This window comes from Sturnus vulgaris, chromosome 3 (assembly GCF_052056855.1).
Source record: "Sturnus vulgaris isolate bStuVul1 chromosome 3, bStuVul1.hap1, whole genome shotgun sequence".
Classification (NCBI taxonomy): domain Eukaryota; kingdom Metazoa; phylum Chordata; class Aves; order Passeriformes; family Sturnidae; genus Sturnus; species Sturnus vulgaris.
The window spans coordinates 94598051-94621338 of record NC_142245.1 but is presented as its reverse complement, the minus strand read 5'-3'; the positions used below and the strand labels follow the sequence as shown (position 1 = coordinate 94621338).

The 23288-nt window shown below is 39.1% G+C and overlaps 1 protein-coding gene across 1 annotated transcript in view; it reads left to right on the top strand.

Moving 5' to 3' along the window:
- The first annotated feature begins 509 nt into the window (after positions 1-509).
- MYOM2 (myomesin 2) overlaps positions 510-23288 on the top strand; it is an 86346-nt gene continuing 63567 nt past the window's right edge. Inside the window, exons 1-7 of the mRNA XM_088162299.1 lie at positions 510-1198; positions 16641-16720; positions 18581-18713; positions 19720-19839; positions 21470-21608; positions 21786-21943; positions 22798-22890. Of these exons, the coding sequence (XP_088018425.1) occupies positions 18607-18713; positions 19720-19839; positions 21470-21608; positions 21786-21943; positions 22798-22890 (617 nt within the window). The 5' untranslated portion in view covers positions 510-1198; positions 16641-16720; positions 18581-18606. The remainder of the gene's footprint in view (positions 1199-16640; positions 16721-18580; positions 18714-19719; positions 19840-21469; positions 21609-21785; positions 21944-22797; positions 22891-23288) is intronic.

Sequence of the window (23288 nt, the reverse complement as noted above, 5' to 3'; positions counted from 1 at the left end):
CTGAAACTCCTCCTTGGACCTGAGAAGCCTTTGATAGCAATTCCATATCCACAGATGTACTTATCTGTTGAATGCAAGCTAATATATCATAAACTATAAATATGGTAATTAATATGAAGTTTGATGTTTATCATTACACTGCAGCATGAAGATTAAATAATTTGCAATACTAAAATTAACTGAAACTTGCCTATTTGAAACTGGAGTTTGTGAGTCCTAATATATTGCAGAAATTAAATGAAGCTTTAAAATAAAATGCAGCATCTAAATGGACCAGTTGTCTAAATGCAAATACTCTACATGGAAACCTTGCTCTGTTATTTTGGATTCCTTAGTCACCAAATGATACATTCTGTGGTATAAGGAAGGCAGTAGACATTTTCTGATCAAAGCAGTTTCATTGATGGCCAGCACAATGTAAGAGAAGTCAGAGGTGTGGAGACTTCCCCAGCTTTCCTTCCCAAATGTAACTTTGGAGTTAATAAGAGCCTCCTCCTGCCCTGCCCATGGCCACATCTCAGTCCCCTAGGGCCAATCTGCAGTTTATCATGTTCCTGGGCATCACTAAAACAAGCTGGGTTCCGTCTTCTTTACACTCTCCCTTTAGGTATTTATACATATTCATAAAATCCCCTGAAATTTCTTTTCTCCAGGATGAGCAGCCAAGATTTCTCATCCTCTCCCTGTATATCAGCTGCTCTAGTCCCTTAATCATCATCATGGTATGTCAGTGTAAATGGTTAGGTATACAAATTTTATTAATGCACATAACAATTATTCCAAGTATGGTAAATGAAATACTAGTTGGTAGTCTTGTAAATGGTGGCCAGGATTATCAAGTCATGAAACTTCCTTGACTGTTTTCAGGAAATCTGGGGTAATTCTAGATATTAATTTTAAACAATTTTACGGACAGCTGTCTTTGGATAGCTGCTATTTAAATTATTTCCTGGAAGAAGTTGTTGATCTTTGGTGTTGATATTTAGCTGTAATGTATCTGTCCAGAAAGGTATCATCATACTTGGTTCCTCTTCAGATCTCTTTCATACACAATGATTTATCTTTCCTCCTTACTTGGTTGCTTTTCTCTGTTCTTTTCTTTCAACAGATTACATTCACCAAGCAAATGTTCATTGGCTTCTGGAATGCAGATCAATTATTTGATCTTTTCCTCCTTATCCTCCCTGGCGCATATTTCGTTAAGTTTTGTCTTAACATAAGAATGACTTTATTATACCAGGCCTAGAGGTACATTTGGTGTCCTTGTGCTGTCTACAGCAAATAGTAGGTCCCTAGGAAAGATTTAAAGAACAAAGCAAATGTATGTGTTGTGCTGCTCCCCAGAGCAGTTTACATCCCCTTACCCAATTTAAGGTCAAGTCTTCTATGGGAGGAATATAGCACCTCTGCAGCTGTGAATTCAGAAGGGCTGGATGTAGAGGGTTGCTTTCAGGACCAGAATTAACTCACCATGTTCCAAGTGCCTGTGAGTTCCATCAGAAGGAGTTTTGATTGACTGTAGAGACACCCATCAGAAGACCAATGGATGTCATTATTAGTTATGTTGGTAAGTTATGTGTTACCCTGCTAACCACATAACAATGTGTCTGAGTGGTGAGAGACACTCAGTGGCATTGTCATCCTGGTCATTGTCTCATCCTCCAGGCTGGCACGAATGAAGGGACATCTGGACATCTCCCTTTTCTTTCTTCTTGAGAAATATTAAGGGAGGTGTGGGGAGGTGGGAGGTGGAATAGCAAACAATAACAATGAATAAGGCCCACAGCAAATTAGAAGTCAAACTGTTGAGACAGCTGCTTTATATTACCTGAGAATTGAGCTTTAGTGGACTATTTCTATGTGATTGTCATGAGGCACAATTGTTTCCCAGGGTATGTGATATATGAGGAAATTCCTGTCATATTTCCATTAGAAAGAGTAACACTGCACATATGTTCCTTTCTGCTGCTAGAGAGATTACATGTGTAGTCATCTGTTCTCTTTCCAGTGCCATATTCTTTTTCCAGCTGAAAGTGGAGGCAGTATTTCTGTTCCACATGTATCATACATGAGTTTAAAGTGTATGATTGATCAAAAGTGCACAGAAAACCAGCCATCATATTTTGTTGCCCATCTAAACTCACCAAGAACAGAGCAGAACAGAACAGAGCAGAACACAACAGAATAGAGCAGGACTCTTACTTTCCCTTACACAGGCCTCTATTTATTGGCTTTTTCCATGATTCCTGCAAAGACACAGTCTTCCAAGCTGTCAGGCAGTCTCTTCCCCAGCAATTTTAACAATAACCTTTATACTCTTTACATCTTTATAGTAATACTACCTAGGATTAAGCAGAAAAAAAAAACATCTACAAAGGATATTTTTTTTTTATGTAGACACAAAGCTGAAGCTCAATTCATCTATATTGCAGTTTAGGAATGCAATGCAGGTTGCTTAATTATCACTTCCCAGGAAACGTCTGAAAATATCATAATTCTAAGGTGTACTTTTGGTAAGGTTCCTCTTCCTATGCACTTCTTTCTGGAATATTATTTTTTTTTGCGACAGAATCACAGAATCAGAGAATGGGTCATGTGGAAGGGACCACAGTAGATCCTCCCTGCTCAAGTAAAGCCATCCTAGAGCACATGGAACAGGATTGGCCCCAACGGTTTTTGAATATCTCCAGTGACAAAGACTCCACAACCTCTCTGGGCAATCTGTTCCAGTGCTCAGTCACCCACACAGTAAAGAAGTTCTTCCTCATGTTCAGGTGGAAGTTTCCGTGCATCAGTTTCTGCCCATTGCCTCTGTCCTTTGCAAGGTATCCCTGAGCAGAGCCTGGAAACGTCCTCTGACACCCCCTTCAGATTCCTGTAGCCATCTCTGTCATTTCTTCTGGAGGCTGAACAGGTCCAGCTCCCTCAGCCTCTCCTTGTACAAGATGTTCCAGACACTTAATCATTTTCATAGCCCTCTGCTGGACCTGCTCCAGGGGCTGCATGGTCCTCTTGTCCGGAGGAACCCAGAACTGGTCACAGACTTCAGACATGGCCTCACTAGGGCTGAGCACAGGGGCAGGATCACGTCCTGTGACCTGCTGGCAATGCTCTTCCTAATACACCCCAAGATATTATTGGCCTTCTTGGCCAGAAAGACACACTGCTGGCAAGTTCATACTGCTTCTCTGATATGAATTACTGAATGTCAACTACTACTTAATGGAAGGTAATGATAGGCAAATTTCAACTCTAGAAAAAGCAGCAGAATAATTTTACACTAAATATAATAAAACGTTGGAGAAAGGCACAAAGGCACACTGCTGGAAAGGTATTGCTAACTATTTTTTCTATTGCTTAAGGTTTACCATGATCTATGTCTGTCTCATGTCTGGGTGACTATCCACTTCTATGTCAACATAGAGTTCTAATTTCCTTGTTACTTCTTTTTTTGCTTGCAATATCTTCAAAGAATCATTCTCTTTTTTTGCACATCTGGAAGATTACAATTATATAAACATCTAAAACCCAGACTTGTTTTATTTCTTTGGTTTTTTTCTACCTTGTTCACAGAAGTCCTGGCTTCTTTGTGTTAGTAGGCTGCACTGCCAGAATATAGTCAGAAACCAATATTCTGTCTAACAATTCAGTACAATAGCAGTGGGAAGGTGAAGTTTGAGGGTTAGTATACGAGCACCTTCAGAGAAAGAAAATGTAGTGCTTTTTAAAATCTGAGAAACCAGAAAAAACTACTATGTGGAAGTTAATGCTAAGCAATTTTAAATTCTAGAAAAAAACCACATTTTTTATATACACTAAGCATAATCAAGAGCTGGAGTAAAGCATGAGCAATAAGTAAGGATTAATTCCTGGATATATCCAAATTAAGACCTATTTCTTTTTATAGTACAAGTATTTCAGCCAGCTGGTATTTCAATATGTTTTATCAATTGCGTGGCCTCACTGCACAAAAGTAGCCAACACAACTGAATAGACTCTGAAGTATAAGACAATGATGACTATGATACTCTGGCCCCAAACTGTGTGTTTACAGTCAGGAGTTCCCATGCATTGGAAATTCCAGACAGCTGATTTGGGTCCCCTTGTCAGGTAAAGAACAGCCATCCATCACTCACTGAACTCCTTGGGCTTCTATGCGCCCTCAATGGTTTCTGTGATGTTGTGATGTTGCTGTTGCTGTCCTGTCATTAATACCCAGACATCTTGACGACTACACTCAGCTCAAGATTTTTTCGTCTCCTGTGTTGCTGTAGTATTTGTGTCACTTGGGAAACACTGCCAGTGGATGGGATTGGGTACAAGTGTAATCAGAAAGGCCACGGAGGCAGGGAAGGAGGACAGCTGTCCTAAGCATTCAAAGCTTTACATTCTGTGCCGTTCTGATGTGACGTAAGCCCCAAGATATTTATTAAGCTGGATGAAAGCCTGCCTTGGTCTTGCAGCTCTCTGAATCTGCCTACCATTTATTGAGGATACGTTACAGTAGATACCAGATGCTGGTTGTACCTAATGCTGCCTAACTGCAGTAGAAAATGAGAGTAAAAGAAACAGGTCGTGCAAAACTTTTACTGCCATCTCAAGCTATTTGTGTGTCTGGAACACATAGCTATCTCAGAAGAAAGTTAAGAATAATAAAAAATTGTTTGATTCAGATATCAGTAATGTAGAAATCAAAATATATATACTTATATCTGTAAGTTTTTCAATCACAAATGTAAACATTACCTTGTGATTAAAATACAGTTGCAGAGGAATACTCACCTGGCCAGTATGTGAAACAAGGCCTAGTCTGGATGAATTATGAAAAAAAAAAAAAAAAAAAAAAAAAGAACAAATTAAGAATAACTTTTCTCAGTTTTGTTTTAATGTGAACAGTGTTTGTGTGGGGAATCCTACAATTTTTATTTGGGTAAAAAACCCTTTGAAATGAAATGAATCTTTGACGCTTTGTCAAATGAATCAATGACACTAAGGGATGACTGATTTTGTGACAACTGAATGGCAAAGAGTGAGAAGATTTAATAATCAGTTAAATTGCATGGACAAAGATTTCAGCAAAGCCTCCCTATTAGGAACACTCACGGCTGTACAGGAGGAGCAATAACAGGAGTAGAGAGAACTAGTGACCTCCAAATGTAGCTTGACCTGAAGCACCATTATGTGGACCATGGACAGAAACAGTAGCTGGAGATTGGGATAGAATTATCAAGTAGGTCTCTTCAGTATGAAGATGTAATGAAATACTGCTTTGGTTTTTATGCACTGTGGAATTGCTCTTGAAGACTTGGGGAAGCAAGTACTGAGCAGTTGGAGAAGAATCAGCATGGTTGACTAACACTGCTGCTAAAAAGTGGATCCTTTCTTTGTTCTTACTAAAAATAGGAAAATCTATCAAAACAGTGTAAATTTGGGTCCTGCCTCAGACCATCAGTCTTAGCACACTTCTTGTTATATCTACCTATGGTAAACTCATTCTTTTTGCTTATTGCAACTACAGAATCAAAGATATCCAGAAGTAGTGTGGAATTTAGGGGTCCAGATGATATAACTTCTTAAGAAAATTGTGCCTGATATGCATTTGCAATAGTTCTTATCCATTTACAGTGAAATCTTGTCAGATCTTCATTCCTTGGAGAGGTTGTGGATGTAAGTTACTTAGTTCTGAAATAAAAAAATATATATTTTTATAATGAGAGTTACCTGCTTTCAGGAATACAGTAAAAGTTCATTAATCTAAAGTCCAGTAATTATCATATAGGTCAGGCATCGTGTGGCATGGGACATACACGTCACAGCTACGTGCTTTCAGTGACATGAACTGTTGGATATGCCATAAAAAGTTCAATGACCTTGAATAGAAGGATATGCCTGAACTTGATGCTGTTTGAAGTTTTCATGTCAGCTCTCACGTTGGACTCATCATGCAGGCTCTGCTGTATGATCTGTTATGTATTCCTCTTCCTCTTCCTGAGATAATTTCCACATTATCCACATTATCTGTGTGAGGATATGTGGAGTGTGAGAAGAGTTTACCTGGAGATGTTGAGATGGGGTGAGTGAAGATCCTGAGTGCTGGATCAGAGGTATGAGAATTGGTAGACCTGCGTAAAGTGGTGAATAAATTTTTAGGGGAAGACAGCAGAGGAACAAAGAGAAGATCACCTAGAAAGGGCTGTAAAAAGAGGCTGATTGCATATAAAGTACACCTATCTGACTGAGCCCTCTGCCTGATCATCATGGTCTGTCCTGCCTTCTTTCAAACCTTTCTTAACTATACATCTGTGTCATCTCACTCTTCATCCATGTGCGTGAGTACTGCATGGACTGACTGCCAGCTACTGGGGGAACTGGCTGCCGGCTGTTGGTGTCAAACTGAGAGTTTCAGGTACTCTTATACTCTACATGTACTTATCTGGGGGGACCCATGGGCGTGGCATGCCTGCAACATCTGCCATTGTGAGAGTGCTCATCTGTTTGTAGCAAGCACTGACGCAGACAGAAAGAGACTGGGCAACCAGACAACAAATATGTGTGTGCTTGTGAACCTGGAGGGTGTCATGTCTGTGCCTTCACCAGTGACCTTCAGCTTCTGCCAGCCCAAGAGGAGAAGGGGACAGAACCAGAGTCAGTTCCAATCAGAGACAAAAACTCAAACACAGAGGTTATGAATGTCAGAAAACTTTTTTTTTCTTTCTTTTTTCCCACTGTGAGAGTACCCAAGAGCTGGCCCTAGCTGCCCAGAGAGGTTTTGTATTTTTGTCAGGGTCTAACCCCAGCCAGAAGCCAAACCCCACACAGCTGCTTGCTCACTCCCACCAGCAGGATCAGAAAGAGAATTGGAAGGGTGAAACATACTCCTGGGTTGAGATAAAGACAGTTTAACAGGAAAAGCAAAAGCTGCACGTGCAAGCACAGCAAACCAAGGAATTCACTGCTTCCCAAGGACAGGCGGGTGTTCAGCCATCTCCAGGAGAGCAGGGCCTCATTACACGCAGTGGTTGCTTGGGAAGACAAATGTCATCGCTCCAAATGTCCTCCCATCTCCCTTATTCCCTCTACTTTACATACTGAGCAAGATGTCGTATGGTCTGGATTATCCTTTTAGTCAATTTGGGTGACCTGTCCCGGCTGTGTCTCCTCCCAGCCTCCCATGTACCCCCAGTTCCCTCAGCATTATGGCAGTGTGAAAAGCGGAAAAGGCCTTGGCTCTGTGTAAACCCTGCTCAGCAATAACAAAAACAGCTATTATCATCTATTATCTATGACCCTATACTCAGAAAAAATCCAAATCACAGCTCTATATCAGCCATTGGGAAGAAATTTAATTCTAGTGCAGCCAAAACCAGCACAAGTCTCCATTTTTGGAAATATTCAGAATCTGGACATGGTCCTGGACAACCAGCTCTAAGTAGCCTTGTTTAAGAAATGGGCTGGATAAGATGACCTTCAGAGGTCTCTTCCAACCTCAAACATTCCCTGATTCTGTGCCTCAGTTGTCTGTGCCTGTCTGATATGAGTCCTGTATGTAAATGCTGTTATAAGAAGTAACCCCCACAGCTGACAGCTATTGAAGCCTGAAGACATTAAAATAAACTTTGAATGTTGCTACTTAATGGTGGATTCAGTACAGCAGCTGCCTTGCCTTCATTTCAAAGTATGGAGAAACCTCTGGACCACACCACTGCAGTGTTAGTCCCAGCCTCTGCCTTCTTACAGCCTGTGGCTCTCTCTAGATTTAATGTGCTGTTGATGATGCTGGGGTTAGTTGTTAAAGATAACTGTTGCAGCAGCAGGTGTCTGCCAAGTGTGTTGTATGACACTGGAATAAATATACCAGGATATGACAAATATCTTTATGGTCCTTGTCTTTGCACAGGTCTCATGGTAAAGGTAAATAAAGAGATGCCATTGAGCTGATATTAAATCAAGAAGGATGTGAATCTGGGCTTTCCTGAGTCAGTAAAACCTTAGCACTGACTCTGATGGGCTTTCGAGTGGCTTCTTGGACAGCAGGGGGACACATTACTCTTAGATATCTTAAAAATAATTAATTTGCTGTAACTTAGTGAGTTGTAATTCAGTGGTGTGTTTGTCTTCTTAGGTATAAATGAGGATACTTACTAAGGGATTAACTAAACCTTATGTTGCAGGAAAAAAAATCCCAACATTTTGTATGCTCGGGTATTTTAGTGTTTGTTCAAAGACTTATGCTAAAATTGTTTGATGTTCTGGATGCAGTTCAGTCTAGCCCAGGTGAATTACTGATTGAAAATCCTTGTCTGGTTGTTTAAAACGTCTTGCATATAATGTGGGGGGTTTTGTTGTTGTTTTGTTTTCCTTCAGCTGCCATTGTCCTCTCTCCTGGGAGTTGTACATCCTGCCCTTAGTTGGAATTGTATCTTCCTCCTCCTCCACCAAATTACATGACTCTTCTCTGGTCTCATCTTCACACAGCATAGTCTCATTTCTGGGAAGGATAGTTTTAGCTTCTGACAGTTTTCAGCTGCATGAAGCCTGTCTTAAAATACAGGAAGTATTAGGAAGTTCTAGTACAAGAAGAGAAAATATATCAAGAAAAAATAAAAATAAGCAGAAAAGAGGAGGTAGAGAGAGAAGTGCTTAGGCTTTTTAGAAGTCAGTATGAGTTTGTTCTCTCCTCACCTGAAAGAGGCAGTAAGGTGTATTTCCCTTGGGGATTTGTGCTCAACTGTACATTTACAATGCTGTCAGCAGTCAAGTGCATCTGTTACTGTTCTCTTGCTACCTAATCTTCATGAGCAGGTGCAGTCCCTCCAAAGCTGTTTTGAGTTCAGTCCTTCAGGTGGTGGTATTCTCCTCTGAACGAGACACATTCTATTGAGTTTTTGTGTGGAGTCCATAACTGATGATCCTGAATTTTGGACCAAAGGCATTAACAGAGGAATGAACATGATTTATTTTTTATGTGGTTGAGTTTGCATGCACTGTTTTGTCTTTCATTTGTAATACCAAGGGAGATGCTGGTAGCTGGGTGACTGTGAAGAGACTCTGCTCTAAGGTCACCAGTGCACAGTATCCATTGTTCTAGCACAGCTTTAGAAACCTCAGCACAGGGCAGTTTGAATAATTAGGACTGCTACAGAGATGAGGAGCCTTATTGCTACCAATCTTTTAATTTATATGAAGCTATAAATATGCAACAAGCATTTGAAGAAATCAATAGTTAACATTAACAAAGCTGGGCTTCAGAAGCTGTCATACAAAGATGCATTAGGCTTTCTTGGAACTGGAGAAAGATTAAAGCACAAGGCTGCTATTAAGGCACACTTATAGGCTAAAAGCATACCTCTTCTATCACCATTACATTTCATTTCATTACTGTTTTCATGTTTAATCCAATGGCTAAAAAGCTAGTACCTCTTTTTCCTGAGCTCCATTTCAGTTCTTTGTCTTCCCCTTTCTTGGTGTAGTTGAGACATTACTTAGGCCTGTATCAATTAAGCAACCCACATCAAGGGACTGGGATAAGATAAAGAAGTAATTCTAAAATACCAAATTCACAAAAGGATTTTAGCACATGCTAAGTTTCAAATGCTTGAATAATCATTTTGATACCCTGTTGAATCTCTGCTTTAGAAAAGTTAATAGGGAAGATCTTCTATTTGGGAAGTGGAGGGACCAGGAGAAAGCATCTTCTGTGCTGGGGGAGAAGTAGGAATATAATGTAAATTATTTCATAGTTAAAATGCTGGATAATTTTTGGTGCATGGCTTCAAATTTCACCACCAGTGAATAACACATTATTGCATTTTCCCTTCTATCTTATTTTGTAATATCTGTAAAGATAAGAAGAATTTATTTATTGTCTTTCCTGGACACAACCTGGGACTGGCCCTCCTACATGGCTTGTTCTTGCCTTTGGCATTTTTCCCACAGTCCTTAGGATGCGCTTCTATATTTTTGTCATCCAGTCACACCCTGAAGAAAACTTAAAATAGAAGAGTGCTCAAGTGTAAAGGCAGACAGAGCAGGCTGTAAATGCCTCCATTTCTGTAGAGATAATAAATATAGAACAAGAAATGAAAAGCAGAGCATAGTGAGAACTTTAAAGTTTTCCTGAAAAATGACCTTTTACCTCCCAAAGGAGAATTCAGTAGGAGAGAAGAGATGGAGCTGGGTAAGTAAAGTGGGTTTGCTCTGGATTATTACATGTTAATTACTTTGACAGCTGCTTCTGAGGCAGCATCTACATTCAGGGCATATGCAGTCATTCCACTCTGTCTGTCTCTGTAGATCTAATTCTGTCAGACTGAGTTATAATTCAAGATCAATGGGAGTAAGGGAGAAGCCTGTTTCAAGCAAATGATAGCCCTAGATGATACAAAAGTAAGAAAGAACCTTACCAGAGCTATTTAAGAAACTTGGATGAACACTGCAGATGGGACAAGAATCAGTTATTTAAAGGCTTTTCACCTCTTGCTCTGCTTCCCCAAGTGTATACATAAGAAGAATACATGACTTAAAAATAACATTGTTCATATGTCAAAGTGTCACATACCAAGCAGTGGAAGAGATTGTCCTTTAGTGACTTTAACAATGACCGGACTTCTACATAACTAAATTGAAAATAGATTTTATTATTTTCAAATAATTTAAAGATTAATGAATTCCCTACCTTTTGTATGTGGCTGACTCACTGGTTATTTGAGTCATTTTCAGCTAAGTCATGAGGTGTGATCTTTCCCTTCCCTTCCCTTCCCTTCCCTTCCCTTCCCTTCCCTTCCCTTCCCTTCCCTTCCCTTCCCTTCCCTTCCCTTCCCTTCCCTTCCCTTCCCTTCCCCCGTACAGGTGCAATCCCTGTGGGATTGTCTACCACTGGAATGGGGCACAGTGACTGATCCCAAGCCTACGAGCTCTGCAGAGCCAGTGCTGCTAGCCCATGGCATCTGGGCATGTCAGAGCCACCACAGTGGTGCCTTGCAGCTACTGGACAGAAACCCAGGAGCCCTACAGGCAGCAAGAATCCATTTTAGTTTGTAATAATCAGGAACCCTCAGGGGCCAAGGTCTCACAGAACTGACTGCTTTGGCTGTGTTTTTTCCTCGGCTTGTTTATGTCTCTAGGAATATTAAATTCTTCCTGCTTTACTGACAAGACTTAGAAAAATCTCTCTCAGAGTGACTGGTGATGTAATCGAGATGGAAATAATAGGGGTTTTACACAACTGGTATGCATTTATATGTTGCAGACATTCTCACATCCAGAGAGCTTTTAAGCAAGCAACAGGGAGGTTCATTTTACAGCCGAAGCACCAAGGAGATCTCATGTCTCCACTAATAATATTCTGGAGTTTACATCTTCTCACTGGTCTTCGAAGTTGCTGATTATTTTAAAATGTCAAACTTTTCTACATAAAAAATTTAAACTGTTTTCTGACATTTAATTGCTTCCCATATGCTTGATGTTGCTGGGAAAAGAAGCCCCACTTTTAACATAAGCAACTGATTTTTTTAAGGAATGAGGTTTGTCTTTTATTAAAATACAGTATTAAACTGCATATAGGCTAATGCTTTTCTTTTGCCTTTATATCACTCCCTTATTGCCTATTAGGCTGACCCCAGTTTTGGGAGAATCACTTGGTTAGTTCTAAATATAGCACTGCATCTGCCCTTAAATAGGAGTAAAGGGGCAGAGCAGCCTTTAGAGAGGGGAATTATTTGTTTTCCTTGGGCACTATTTTCTAAGCTGGGAAAGGCTGGTCTTCCTCTCTGCTCTGCAGTTTTTCTATATCCCGAGGTAAGTCCATTTTCTATCCGTGTTTTTCTTGTACAGAATAAATGAGAGTGCTTGTAGGAGGAGGTTGTGTGCTTTCCTGTAAAAAAAATAATTACTTTCCTCAGGGAAAACAAGCAATAAGTAGGACACAAATTGATTCAGGAAAAGAAAAGCAAAACAAAAAATTAAAGTAAGATTGTTTTGTCCTGTGTGTAGTCACCTTGATTTTTGTGTATTACATTCCCCCTGTTTCTGTATATAAAGAACTACATTACAGAAATCCATAGCTCTATTCGTATATATGCTTTTCTAATTGCACAAATATTGCACACTTTCTTGTGTGTTTTTACTGTATTATTTTACTGAAGTCTATGTATAAATAATTAAGCATAAAATCTTATAGTAGGTGGCAAAACTATTTGGCCTGCCGAAGAATTGGAGTAGCTGAAGTAGCTAGGCCAAAAAATAAAATAAATCTACTTTTATTTTGTGTCTTCCATGCTTTCAAGTACATGTTTCCAGAAGATGTGTTTCTGGTGTCTGTATTGCTTTAGGCTAAGTGATGTGTTCTGTGCCACATGAAAATTCCAGCTAAATGCCACTGATAGTGTCTTGGGAAATCAAGTTCATGCTCTTGAAATTATGCCTGCATGTTGATAATGCCTATGAGCCAATAGAAGTACCATAATGAAGAATAATGAATGTTGGGATGATGGAAAATGATTTTTATTATCTCACTGTCCAATGTTCTTAGCTGTCCTCTTGAAGGGATATAATACACTTGCCAAGTGAAGGGAAGTCTTCAAACCTTATCAGAACATGTGTGAACTCTGTGCATTTGGATTGTTAGGGTGGCAAGGATTCAAGTCAATGTAGACGAATTTAGCCTCATTTAAATCCCAGTCTTGTATGATCATGACTTTGTAAGGTAACATCCACATTAGTACCCTATCTGGGATATATACTCCAGCTTCTATTAGAGACGTGGAAAGAAAGTCAGTTTGGAAAATCCCACTCCTTTCCTTTATGAGAATCACAGAAAATGCAGAATTACATTCTTTTATAGACTCACTAAAATACAAGATCTGGTGCTTCCCTCCACAACAATTACCTTGCTGGAGGGAAGGGTACACATGACTGACTGCTGCTCACCTCCACAGAGCAAAGGTCCTTAGCAAGGGCTGTGGATATGATTGTGCCTACCCATTATATATTTCTAATTACCTCCTCACTAACTGTTCTGGCTAGAGCATGGAGCAAGCCATTCAGGAACTATTACAAAGTCAAGGTGTTCATTCTAACTAATCATAGATGTGCAGTAACCAAATGATTGCATTAAATTGCTGAATCTACCTGTGTGTTCTTGAAAACAGTATCATTTGATGTTAGGAAGTGTTGCAGGTTTACTCATTCAAAACAGGTGACAATTAGTAAAAATGATAGACAGATTTGTGATGATGGGTACTGTCAGCTGCTTGAAAATGTTGCTTTACTGTATATTCAGACTAGTATAAATAAAGGAGAGAACTCAATTTTTTTGTTATTATGTTTAATAACAAAATAATGAATGCATTTCAGGAGATTATTTGAATCTGTTTAAAACATTTGTGAAATGAGGAAAATACTATTTCCATGAAAAGGAGGTGAAATCAGTAAAACATAAGACCAATTATGGTGTAGCTAAAGAAATCAAAGGAAAAAGACAAAAAGTGTTCAAGCTTGTTGAATGATGTCTGGAATTAAGCAGAGTAAGCAAGTGAGAATTCCAAAATATTTTTTTTTTATGATGGGCATTTTTGTTCTATTGCCAAAAAAGCTAAAACGGAATTCTTATGGGGACTGAACAAGATCTTCAACGGAAGGACTGAAACATCTTAAAACAAGAGTATATTTGTGTAGGTTTTTTCATTCACAAAACATAATTTTCTGTGGAAGGTCTAAATATACCCATGTGTACAGAGAAAAAAAAAGACTGGAGAGACATATTAGAAATTTTGTCAAATCAGTTTTTAATCAAATTAGTTTCTTATCAAAATGGAGAAGAATTGACTGGATCCTCTACATCCTATTCTGTTTAGACCGTAGTGTCTAGAGCTGCATAATGTCTCATGATGATTTTACAAGATTTCCATCAAAGTCAGTTTATGGGAGAAAATGATAATATGTTATTAAGTCTACAGTCTCTACAGCATGGATATAACCATCTGGAAAGGTTCACATATTTTTTGAGGCAATATGGTAATTTTTTATACTGGTCATTAGGAGAAACCAATTTTTTCTATCTTTCATTGTGATATGTAGGTGATATGGATTTAAAGATATTTTGTGAGTTAAATATCAGGGGCTTTTATGCACCATAAACATATAAGTTCGTAGCTTCCTGAAAACACTTAACTTTGAACAATGGGGAGAATAGCTAGCAGAACAAGAGACAGGTAGAGAAAAAAATGTCTAAGTCATGGGAAAAACAGGACAAGCCCTCAAATCAGTACAAATGGTCAGAGAAATTTCTGTCTCCGTGAGGACAGGCAAGAACTTGTGAATAATTTCTGGCACTTCTGCAGATGGCCAGGAACAGAGATGAGCACAGAAGTGCGTGTTGCATGGTATAACACTGTCAGGTCAGGCTGAGAACATACATGCTGTACAGTGCACTGCTCGTGACACGAGCCTTCTTAATCTGGGAATGCAAGCTGTCTATCTATGGAGAGTGCAGCCATCTTCCTCTTACCATGGCATTTGTCAAACCATCCATCAATTTACTTGGCTGTGTGCCTGCTCTCCGAGGCAATGTAAATGATCATGCTAGAATTTACTGCTTGTCCATTAAACCTTAAATTAACTCCCTTATCAGAGTAACAGTGTTTGTATCAGACCCTTGGCTTCTCTGCTCAAGAATGTGACCCCTTGTCACGTGGTCCTAGATTATGGCTTTCTATTCAGATCAGTATTACTGTGTCACAAAACTATGCATATCCTGACCTGGGAGCTCAGCCTTTTACTCAGGGTCAAGTAAAAATTGTTATATACATGCTACAAAGCATGAAGAAATGTCTGTTTATGTAAACTGACTTGAATAGTCTAATTCACCTGTGGTTTATGTCATTAATCCTAAAGGGCATTTTGGCTGAGGTAATATTTTTCTTTGTGTTTAGTAATCTTCTGAGTGGTTTATACAGCACATAGATTACTGCACTTTAGGTCCTTTTGCCGTCCCCAGCATTTACAGTCCTAGAAACAAATAGGAATAATAATAATAATAATAAATAATAATAAATGGGTAGAATGGTGCTACATTGCACTAACAATGTAAATAACACACTGGCCATGTATTTCAGCAAGATCTCCAAAATTCTTGCACTAGAACTTTGTAAATAAAACTTGACATTTGCTTTTTGATTTTTTTATAACCATTCAATAATTAATTTGTCCTTCTCTGGACTTACACTTTTTTGTTGTTGTTGTTATTGGACTCTCAATTTTCCACTGGGATTTCCTCCTCCAATTTCTCTTCCATACCACTTCCTTCATCTCACTTTTGAGTCAGTTTTACCAATTCACTTGTCAGTACAACTAGATCTCCAGACACTGTCATTAATAGAATTTCGCTTCACCTAAATCAGTAAATTCACTAGGGTTAACCTGTCATCAGCATATCATGTTCTCTATCTGTCTTAGTGGTAGATTGTCTAAATATTAGAATATATTTCAAACATCTAATATAAATGTGCATCAGTGGAAAACTGGTAAAACAGTCAACATATTTCTCCTAGGAATACAGTATAAACTTCTTTTATCAGGAGCTCAATACCCTATATGCTGCTTTTAAGTGGGACTTTGATTTTGCTCTTCTGATACTTGTCTTTGTAGCACAATTAAGTATTAAATACATACTCTGCAAATGTTGTTGTAATTAACTGATGATTATTATTAAATTTGGAATTGTTGCCAGGCAGCTCCCCTCTGTGTGACAGAAGGCAAAATGAGTCTGGCTGCTAACAAGTTCAATTAATTGCTTGTATGAAGGCTGTGAGTGGATGGTTACCCTTGTTTCTATACTAAAGGTATTTGGGTAAATGTAAAAAATATATGAACCCAAATTTGAGTAGTCATGGGTGCTGAAAAATAGAAGATACGCTAATTAAAATGTAAGTTTTACATTCCGTGAAAAAGGCTGGACTGTAAATGAAAATGGTCTTTTCTCCTCTCTCAAAAATGAAAATAACTTAGACTGATTTATCCAGATAAATGGGCATTACTCTGCAATCCCTATAAAGATCTCAGTGTGAATTATATACATAGCAACATTTACATTGAAGTTGATAAATTCACAGAATTACTTAACTTGGCCACATGTAAACATGAGTAGCACTTAACAGTGGAGTGAGCTTAATCTGTGCTTGTCTTTTGCACCTTCATTTAGGCAAAAAAGGCTAAATAGAAATAAAAAAAAAGGGAAATTCTACCATTAATTGTCCAGTTAACTTATGAAGTAATGTGGAAATCCAGTGTCATATACACAATAGTCACACAGACAGCAGGAAGAAAACCAATGTTTGATGTCTGCAGATGTAGCATCACATGATGCACAAGTATCAAAACTAGGAGGAGTCAAGGCTGCTTGTGGGTCTGTGCAGCTCTGCTGCTGTAACCAAGACATTGAGTCATAGGATGGGTTAATAGGTCCAGGAGGGGTCCATGTCAGCTCAGCATTGTATGAGGGCATTCTACTAAGCCATAAGTATCTCTGTGAGGTGCTGAACTAACTTGGGCCATGCTAACTTTCATATCTCTCTATAAATGTGGCAATATATTTTTAATGCCTCATGGTAATGTTGTAAACCTGTTAAATTTTTGTTTTGCAGTGTCTTGTGCTTTGCTTAAAGCTCTCATCACTGAACCTGTGACTTGTCATTCTCATAGCTCTTGAAAAAGAGCTGAAAAGGTAACTCTAAGTCATGCATCTATGAGGTGATAAATTGTAAAAATCTCTTTAGGTCTCTGAGCACTTTAAAATAAGGTGTGACTTCTATTAAATAAACCTACTATTTGCTCCTTACTTTTTCTTGGAAAAGTAAAAGTAGCTGATATGAGAACATCATAAATTGGGAGCACCTGACTCTGTCCTTGGCTATCTGGACTCTGCCCTTGGCTATCTGCAAGTAACAATCAGACACAGTTGCAGTTTTTTCTCTACTTAACCAATGACTAGCATTTACTTTTTTTGATAAATACTATATGCTGGAAATATGGTATATACTGCATTTTAACTTGCTAAATATTTTATCTAAATGAGTTTATAAGATTTCTATTCAAATCTCTTTGAGCTTTCATTTGATATACATCATAAAGCTGCTTATTTATGTGGCTTTTTGTTACAAATTTGGTGTGGGTCTGAGGCAGTTCTAGTCCACGTCCAGGAAGGCCAGGCTTTGGGGAGCTGGAGACTGGTTCTGCTGTGTCATTTCTGGGGCAGAAACTGGGGCCTGGGGACTGACATGGGGTCCTGGACTGTGGGAAGGGCAGGAGGAACTCTGGAGGAGGCTGGGCTGGGACAGTCAGGTCCACTGCTGTCCTCAGGACCTTGACACACTCTCAGGGTGCTCACAACACAGTGAGCTGGTGCTGCTTCTCTTGCCATGGGTGCCCTGAGGTGGATCCCAGGCTGTGCCTCAGCCTGTGCCCCGGGGGCTGGCATGGAGCTGGTAGCCTGCACCCCATGGGGAGCAGAGCAGCAGGGACACTCCCCTCAGCTTTTGGTAGGGTATGGGATGTTACTGCAGTAATTTACCTCACTAAATCTTCACCTGCTTTATAGACTTATATTGGGCACTTGCATCTGTTGTCACCGAAGTGTAGGTGCCTTGTGGGGGAGGTTTTGGCTGTTCAGTTGGGATCCCTCACCACTGTTTGGGCCAAATGGCCCGGGGAAGAGAACCCCGTGCCCAACCCCAAGACTGCAGTTACACAAGCTGACACCTAGTCACAACATTGCTCGTGATATTCCTCACTTTTGCAAGAAGTTGTCATCATATTTCCAATGAGCACAAAGGGATATAGGCACCTCCATGCTCTTATAATGATGTAGTTGATAATCTGCTTAACTCTAACTCAGTGGGAAATGTGCTCTTGTCCCCCACACTGCTTCTAGGAGCACCCTGAAAGTTTCTTAGAACCTTCTATCCAAATATTGATCAAAAACTATGCCACGTTTTGGAGAAAGTCCACAAGAAGGAAACCAGAATGATTGATAGTCCAGAAAAAAAATTCACAAGGAGAGATTGCATGAGCCAGCTTTGCTGAGTTTAAACAAGAGAGCAGGAAAGAAAAGTAAAGAAAATTTCAATAGGCTGCTACAAAAGTGAGCGAATATTGTCTATTTGTTGTCATGGTGAATTGGACAAAACATAGTGTGCATAAATTGCCAAAATGGAAAAAGTGGAAGGTTTGAAGAGTAGAGACCTGAAATGTCTAACAGTGGCCAAAAACCTGTCAAATTTCCATCCCTGGAAATTTCTCTGGAGGCGTTAAATGACATCTGCAAAGAAGGGGGAAAATGATCTAGTGAAATACCTTTTACACTATCATCTATGATTCCATAGCTCACACTGTACGACTGATAAGATACAGCCTGAGGTACTCACGTGTGTGACTGATGGCTCTATTTACCACAAATTGGTGCAATTTTATACATTTTCACATGTTCACACACGTCTACATATCAAAAAATATCAAACCAGTGTCTGAAACATAGGGCTAAATGTGTGCATGGCTAAATATATGTGGCTAACTTCACTCTCTGCAGGAATTATTGGTCATCACAGAGGGAGCATGTCTTCAGTAGCAGTGCCATTTTACCAGAGGAGGCACAAGCACTTTGATCAATCCTATCGCAACATTCAGACAAGATATGTACTTGAGGAATATGCAAAAAGAAAGTAAGTGCCATGTATTTGAGCATAGACAGGTCTCTGTTTTGGATAGTCAGTTCTTTGAATCAAGATACTTACCTTTCCCCTCCCCCTCCCCAAAATTGTTATTTATACAGAATGATAATTTTCCACTTCCTTCCATTGGCAGGCTCCTTGTCCAGCATAGCTGAACTTCTTAACAACACTGGAGGATACCTACACAGACCTTTTAGCTTAGGATCTGTCCTGTTTGGTACCTCTAAATTGAAAATTCTTCCTTGTAGGCTAAAGTTGAAACTCTGACTTAAGAAAAAGTACTGTGAAATTTATTGTAAGTCATAGAAACAGCTTTATAACCATTCTTCAGTTATGATATGATGATATTCCTTCTCCTGAAGTTGGCTATAACTAATAATAGTTTCTGTGATTCAATTTCCTTTTTTAAACTTAAATGAAAGCTTAATGCTCCTCGTTTGAAATCTCAGAGTTTTAACCAGGAAATACACATCTTTTGTATCTCAAAGCCTGAAATGTTGTATTGTGGTTGCTTCAGAATCACTGTTCTCCCTACTTAGTAATTAACATGCCTACCTAGCTGTCTAGCTGGTCCAGTTTCCTTTATGAAAGAGCACAATTTCAGAAAGTTCTGTGAAATATAGAAAGGCAGGAATACTTAGAAACAGACAATACTATGGGGAATCTTTGAGATTTGCATGTTAGACAGACTGGTACCCGTGTGGTTCACTGAAATACTATCATCACAACTGAATGATTGAAGTCTGAAATAAATATAAATTTAACAGAATGAAATAAAATGCCTAATGATCCCCAGTGACAGATGGTGGGCATTAAGCCCTTGAAGGGCAAGTGACAATCAGCACCTAGTGCCGTCAATGAAGATGCAAAGATTTCTCACTGAACAGTGCTCAGTTGTGGCGTTCAGCTCGTTCAGCTCAAAGCAATTTCTTTGATGCTTGTGAGTTCATGCTTTACCTGAATTGCTGGGTTATAACAATGTCTTTTATATTTGAAGGGCTGCTTCCAGGCAGGCTGCTTATTATGAATCGTCTGGCTTGGGCAAAACAACGTGTAGGCTCTGTGCCAGGAGGGCACGCACCCTGGCGCACGAAGCAATGCAGGAATCCAGGAAAAGGTAAAGCTCTGCTGGTCCATTCTGACCTGTGTAGTGGCTCTAGTCCCAGCTCTTTTGCCAGGGCTCTTTTCAGAGTTGACAAGACTGGAGGTTTCTCTGTCACTGTTCTTCACTAATCTATTTTGGCTGGAACACTAAATGACTGAGTGTCACTTTCAGTCTCGTATTTCAACTCAGAGTTGTTCCCCTGATCCCCACTCTGACCCTTGAAAATAACTTTAAAACAAAAATAAATTAGTATTTACCTAGTACCCAGAACTCATTTTAAATATAGTCCACTTTTCCTAAATTTCTAATTTGGATCAATTTAAATATTTTAAATTCTTTCCTGAATATCAAAAAGATTTACTGTCATATTTCAGTTACTGGCATGATAAGAAGTCCCAGAGTAACTGTGCTGATGACAATATTCTCCTTAGTGAATTTCAGTGTTTCTACTCTGCTGTGCACTACAGTTACTGCACCAAAGACATAGAGGATTTATATTACAAGAAGGAATTCTGCCTTGTTTGTAGAAAATATGTTGTGCAAATCATATATACCCATATGGTTCTGGTACTTGGATTGGTTTGAAATATATAACCTCAGAACAGAAATCTATAGGAAAATCAAATGGTTTTGTATACTTTAATTAAGGTTTTAAAAACTGATTTTAATTTCAGCAACATAAAAAAAATGGCAAGACATGGCTGATATTTAAAGTACATGGAAATGGCACAAATAATTTTTTTACAGCACCAGACAAATAACATCTTGATTCACTGAATTTCATAAAAGTTTTCTTATTTGGGTTATGCTTTCAGAGTCTTGCCATATATAGACTATATTGACAGACATGTTAGAAATATCTGATATTCAGTACCTTATTTTGTCCTGGGAAGGAAAAGAGTAGCCTAGGTTATTTACTGAATCAGCATGAATGAAAGAAACTGGGCTAGCTCCTCCTAAAAACATGTATGAGTTCGGGTATTTTTAGGAATTCTGACAAATCTGTGGAGTTAGGTTTTTGGGGAACAACTCACAATTTTTTCAAAATATTTTTTATATATTCCTGGTAGTCTCTATAATACTTTCTGCTCATTCTTGTCAAGGGACAGGGTTCTTTGCATGCAACTGTTCATCAAATCCTTGTGAACTCCTTGGTCTGTATCTTCCAGGTGAGGTCAGGTGATACAGCCCATGGAGCTACAAGAGCTCCGAGGTTCTAAAGCCTCTAAAGCTAAGGGTACTACATAAGCAAGGCACAACTTTTAACAGGTTGTGATCAGGCATAGAACTTGCCTTCACTCCTCTGCCTTCTTGTGTCCATGGGAAGAAAAATCAGGGGCCAGAAAGAGACCAGGCATGTTCTTGATCTTGGTTACCAGAGGGCTATGGGGAACCATGTCAATGTGACCACAGCAGAATTCAAGACTTAGAGCTATGGCCCCACAAGTACAGGGGGAAAGGATATGAAGAATATTCACATGATTTCACATACTCAGGATATGCAGATTGAGGCTAAGAATGATTCTTAACCTAAATTTTGCATCCTACTGGTACGGTTTCAGAGCCCTTGGTTGCCTGGTGTGTATGAGTGATGAATTTAAAGCTTCACAGTGGTAACCTGATTTTTTTTCTTGTCCCACAGGAGTCATGAGCAAAAGTCTCATGTAAGTGATGAGAAAAGAATCCGTTTTGCCAGTGAGTTGTCTGCTTTGGAAAAAGAGATTCACACAGCCAGGCACCGTGCTCGAGAGCATCTGGATAAACTTGCTGTGCAAAGAATGGTACCTGCTGAATCCTTTTGTTCCTATGAAAAAATAATTACAAGATATACTGAAATTTAGGCCTGTGCTTCAAATACAAGTAGTGATTAAGCATCTTTTTAGTGAATTTAAGGTTAGATCTCCTACCCTATTTAAGGCTGGTGCCAGATGCTTTTTTTCTTTTCCCACGTTTAATAGGTAGAAGAAAGTATGGCTCTGGAAAGACATATCATTGAAGAAAGAATAAGTCGAGCCCCTGAAATTCTAGTGCGACTGAGGTCTCACACTGTCTGGGAAAAGATGTCTGTGAGCCTTTGCTTTACTGTACAAGGATTTCCAACCCCTGTTGTACAATGGTAAGAGACTGGCCTTTCCTAGCTCTCCAAAAATGTTGTTAAGCTTTTTTCATTTGAAAGTTATGCCATAACTGATAAGTGTCATGTATATAATGGCTTTGTTAAATCCCCTTTATAATCCTCCTAGATGTGCTGGATCGTAGCAGTTGATACTGCAGTGGAAGGAGTGGGAGGAACATTTGCTGAGTGGCCCCTGCAATGTGAGAAACAAACTCGAGTATTTCAGTAGGCAGATAGTGAAAGGCATTCCAGTCTTTCTGGCCATTGAGTTTCCTGAACACAAGGTAGCAAGTGGCAAAATACACAGATCTCACAGGCTACTTTCTAAACCGGGAAAAATTGCCCAGTGCCACAGTTGTATTGGGCAGTATCTGTGGTCACATCCTGGCAGCTTCTATTGAGGAGGACATAAAGGTCCATCCAGCTGCCCTCCTCTCTGGACAGGTGCTGTCCTGTATATATGAAAGTCTCAGGCTGGACTGTAAAGACCTAACATGAGGCACAATTCTGTTGCTGCTCCCTTTTTTTTGTGCTGAAGTGTTTTACTGTGGTGCAAGACAAAGTGTACTTCCTATCTTGTGTCAAGGCTAGTGGACTTGAAAGTTCAAGCCCCATGCCATCTTCTTTTCCTCCTCTTCTAGATTGAGTGCATATCTTCACTTTCCAGTTCCTTGCTGCTATGATGGTCCTGCTTTACTTGCATGGCCCAATATGTATCTATCCATACATCCTGGAAAATACTTCGTGCAAATAGCAAGAGTTCAGATGATAGTAAATGATATTGTGATCCAAAGATCTACTAAATGAATGAATTGATGATATTTATGAGTTTTATTTTTTTCCTTGATTGTCAGGTACAAAAATGAGGAATTGATTTCTCCTGCAAGTGATCCAACAAAGTACAGAATTGAAAGCAAATATGGAGTACATGTGTTACATATAAACAGGTAAATCTTTCTGGGGAATACAACAGTTTTCTTAAACTCTATACAAAGTATTTTATATCAAATACAATTTAAAAATCACACAAAGGCTGAAAGAGAATTGTTAAATTCAGCACACTTTTCTGTTAGTATTCACTTTTAGGCTGGAGAAGGTTCACTGAATACCTGAATAATAGATTATGAAAATGAAATTATAAGTTAGATATTTGTATTCATTAACATTAGCAATCTACAAGATATAAAAAGAAGAGGCAAATAGCTGAAAAAACGGTAGTTCCTTTTTTATTAGAATTACATCTCAGCATTTGAAGTGGAAAATTATACGTTCTTGTCATGATGAAGCTCTTTTAGGTAAATAAAATTATATCTGGGCAGGGCAAGAATGCACAGCTGCATTTGTT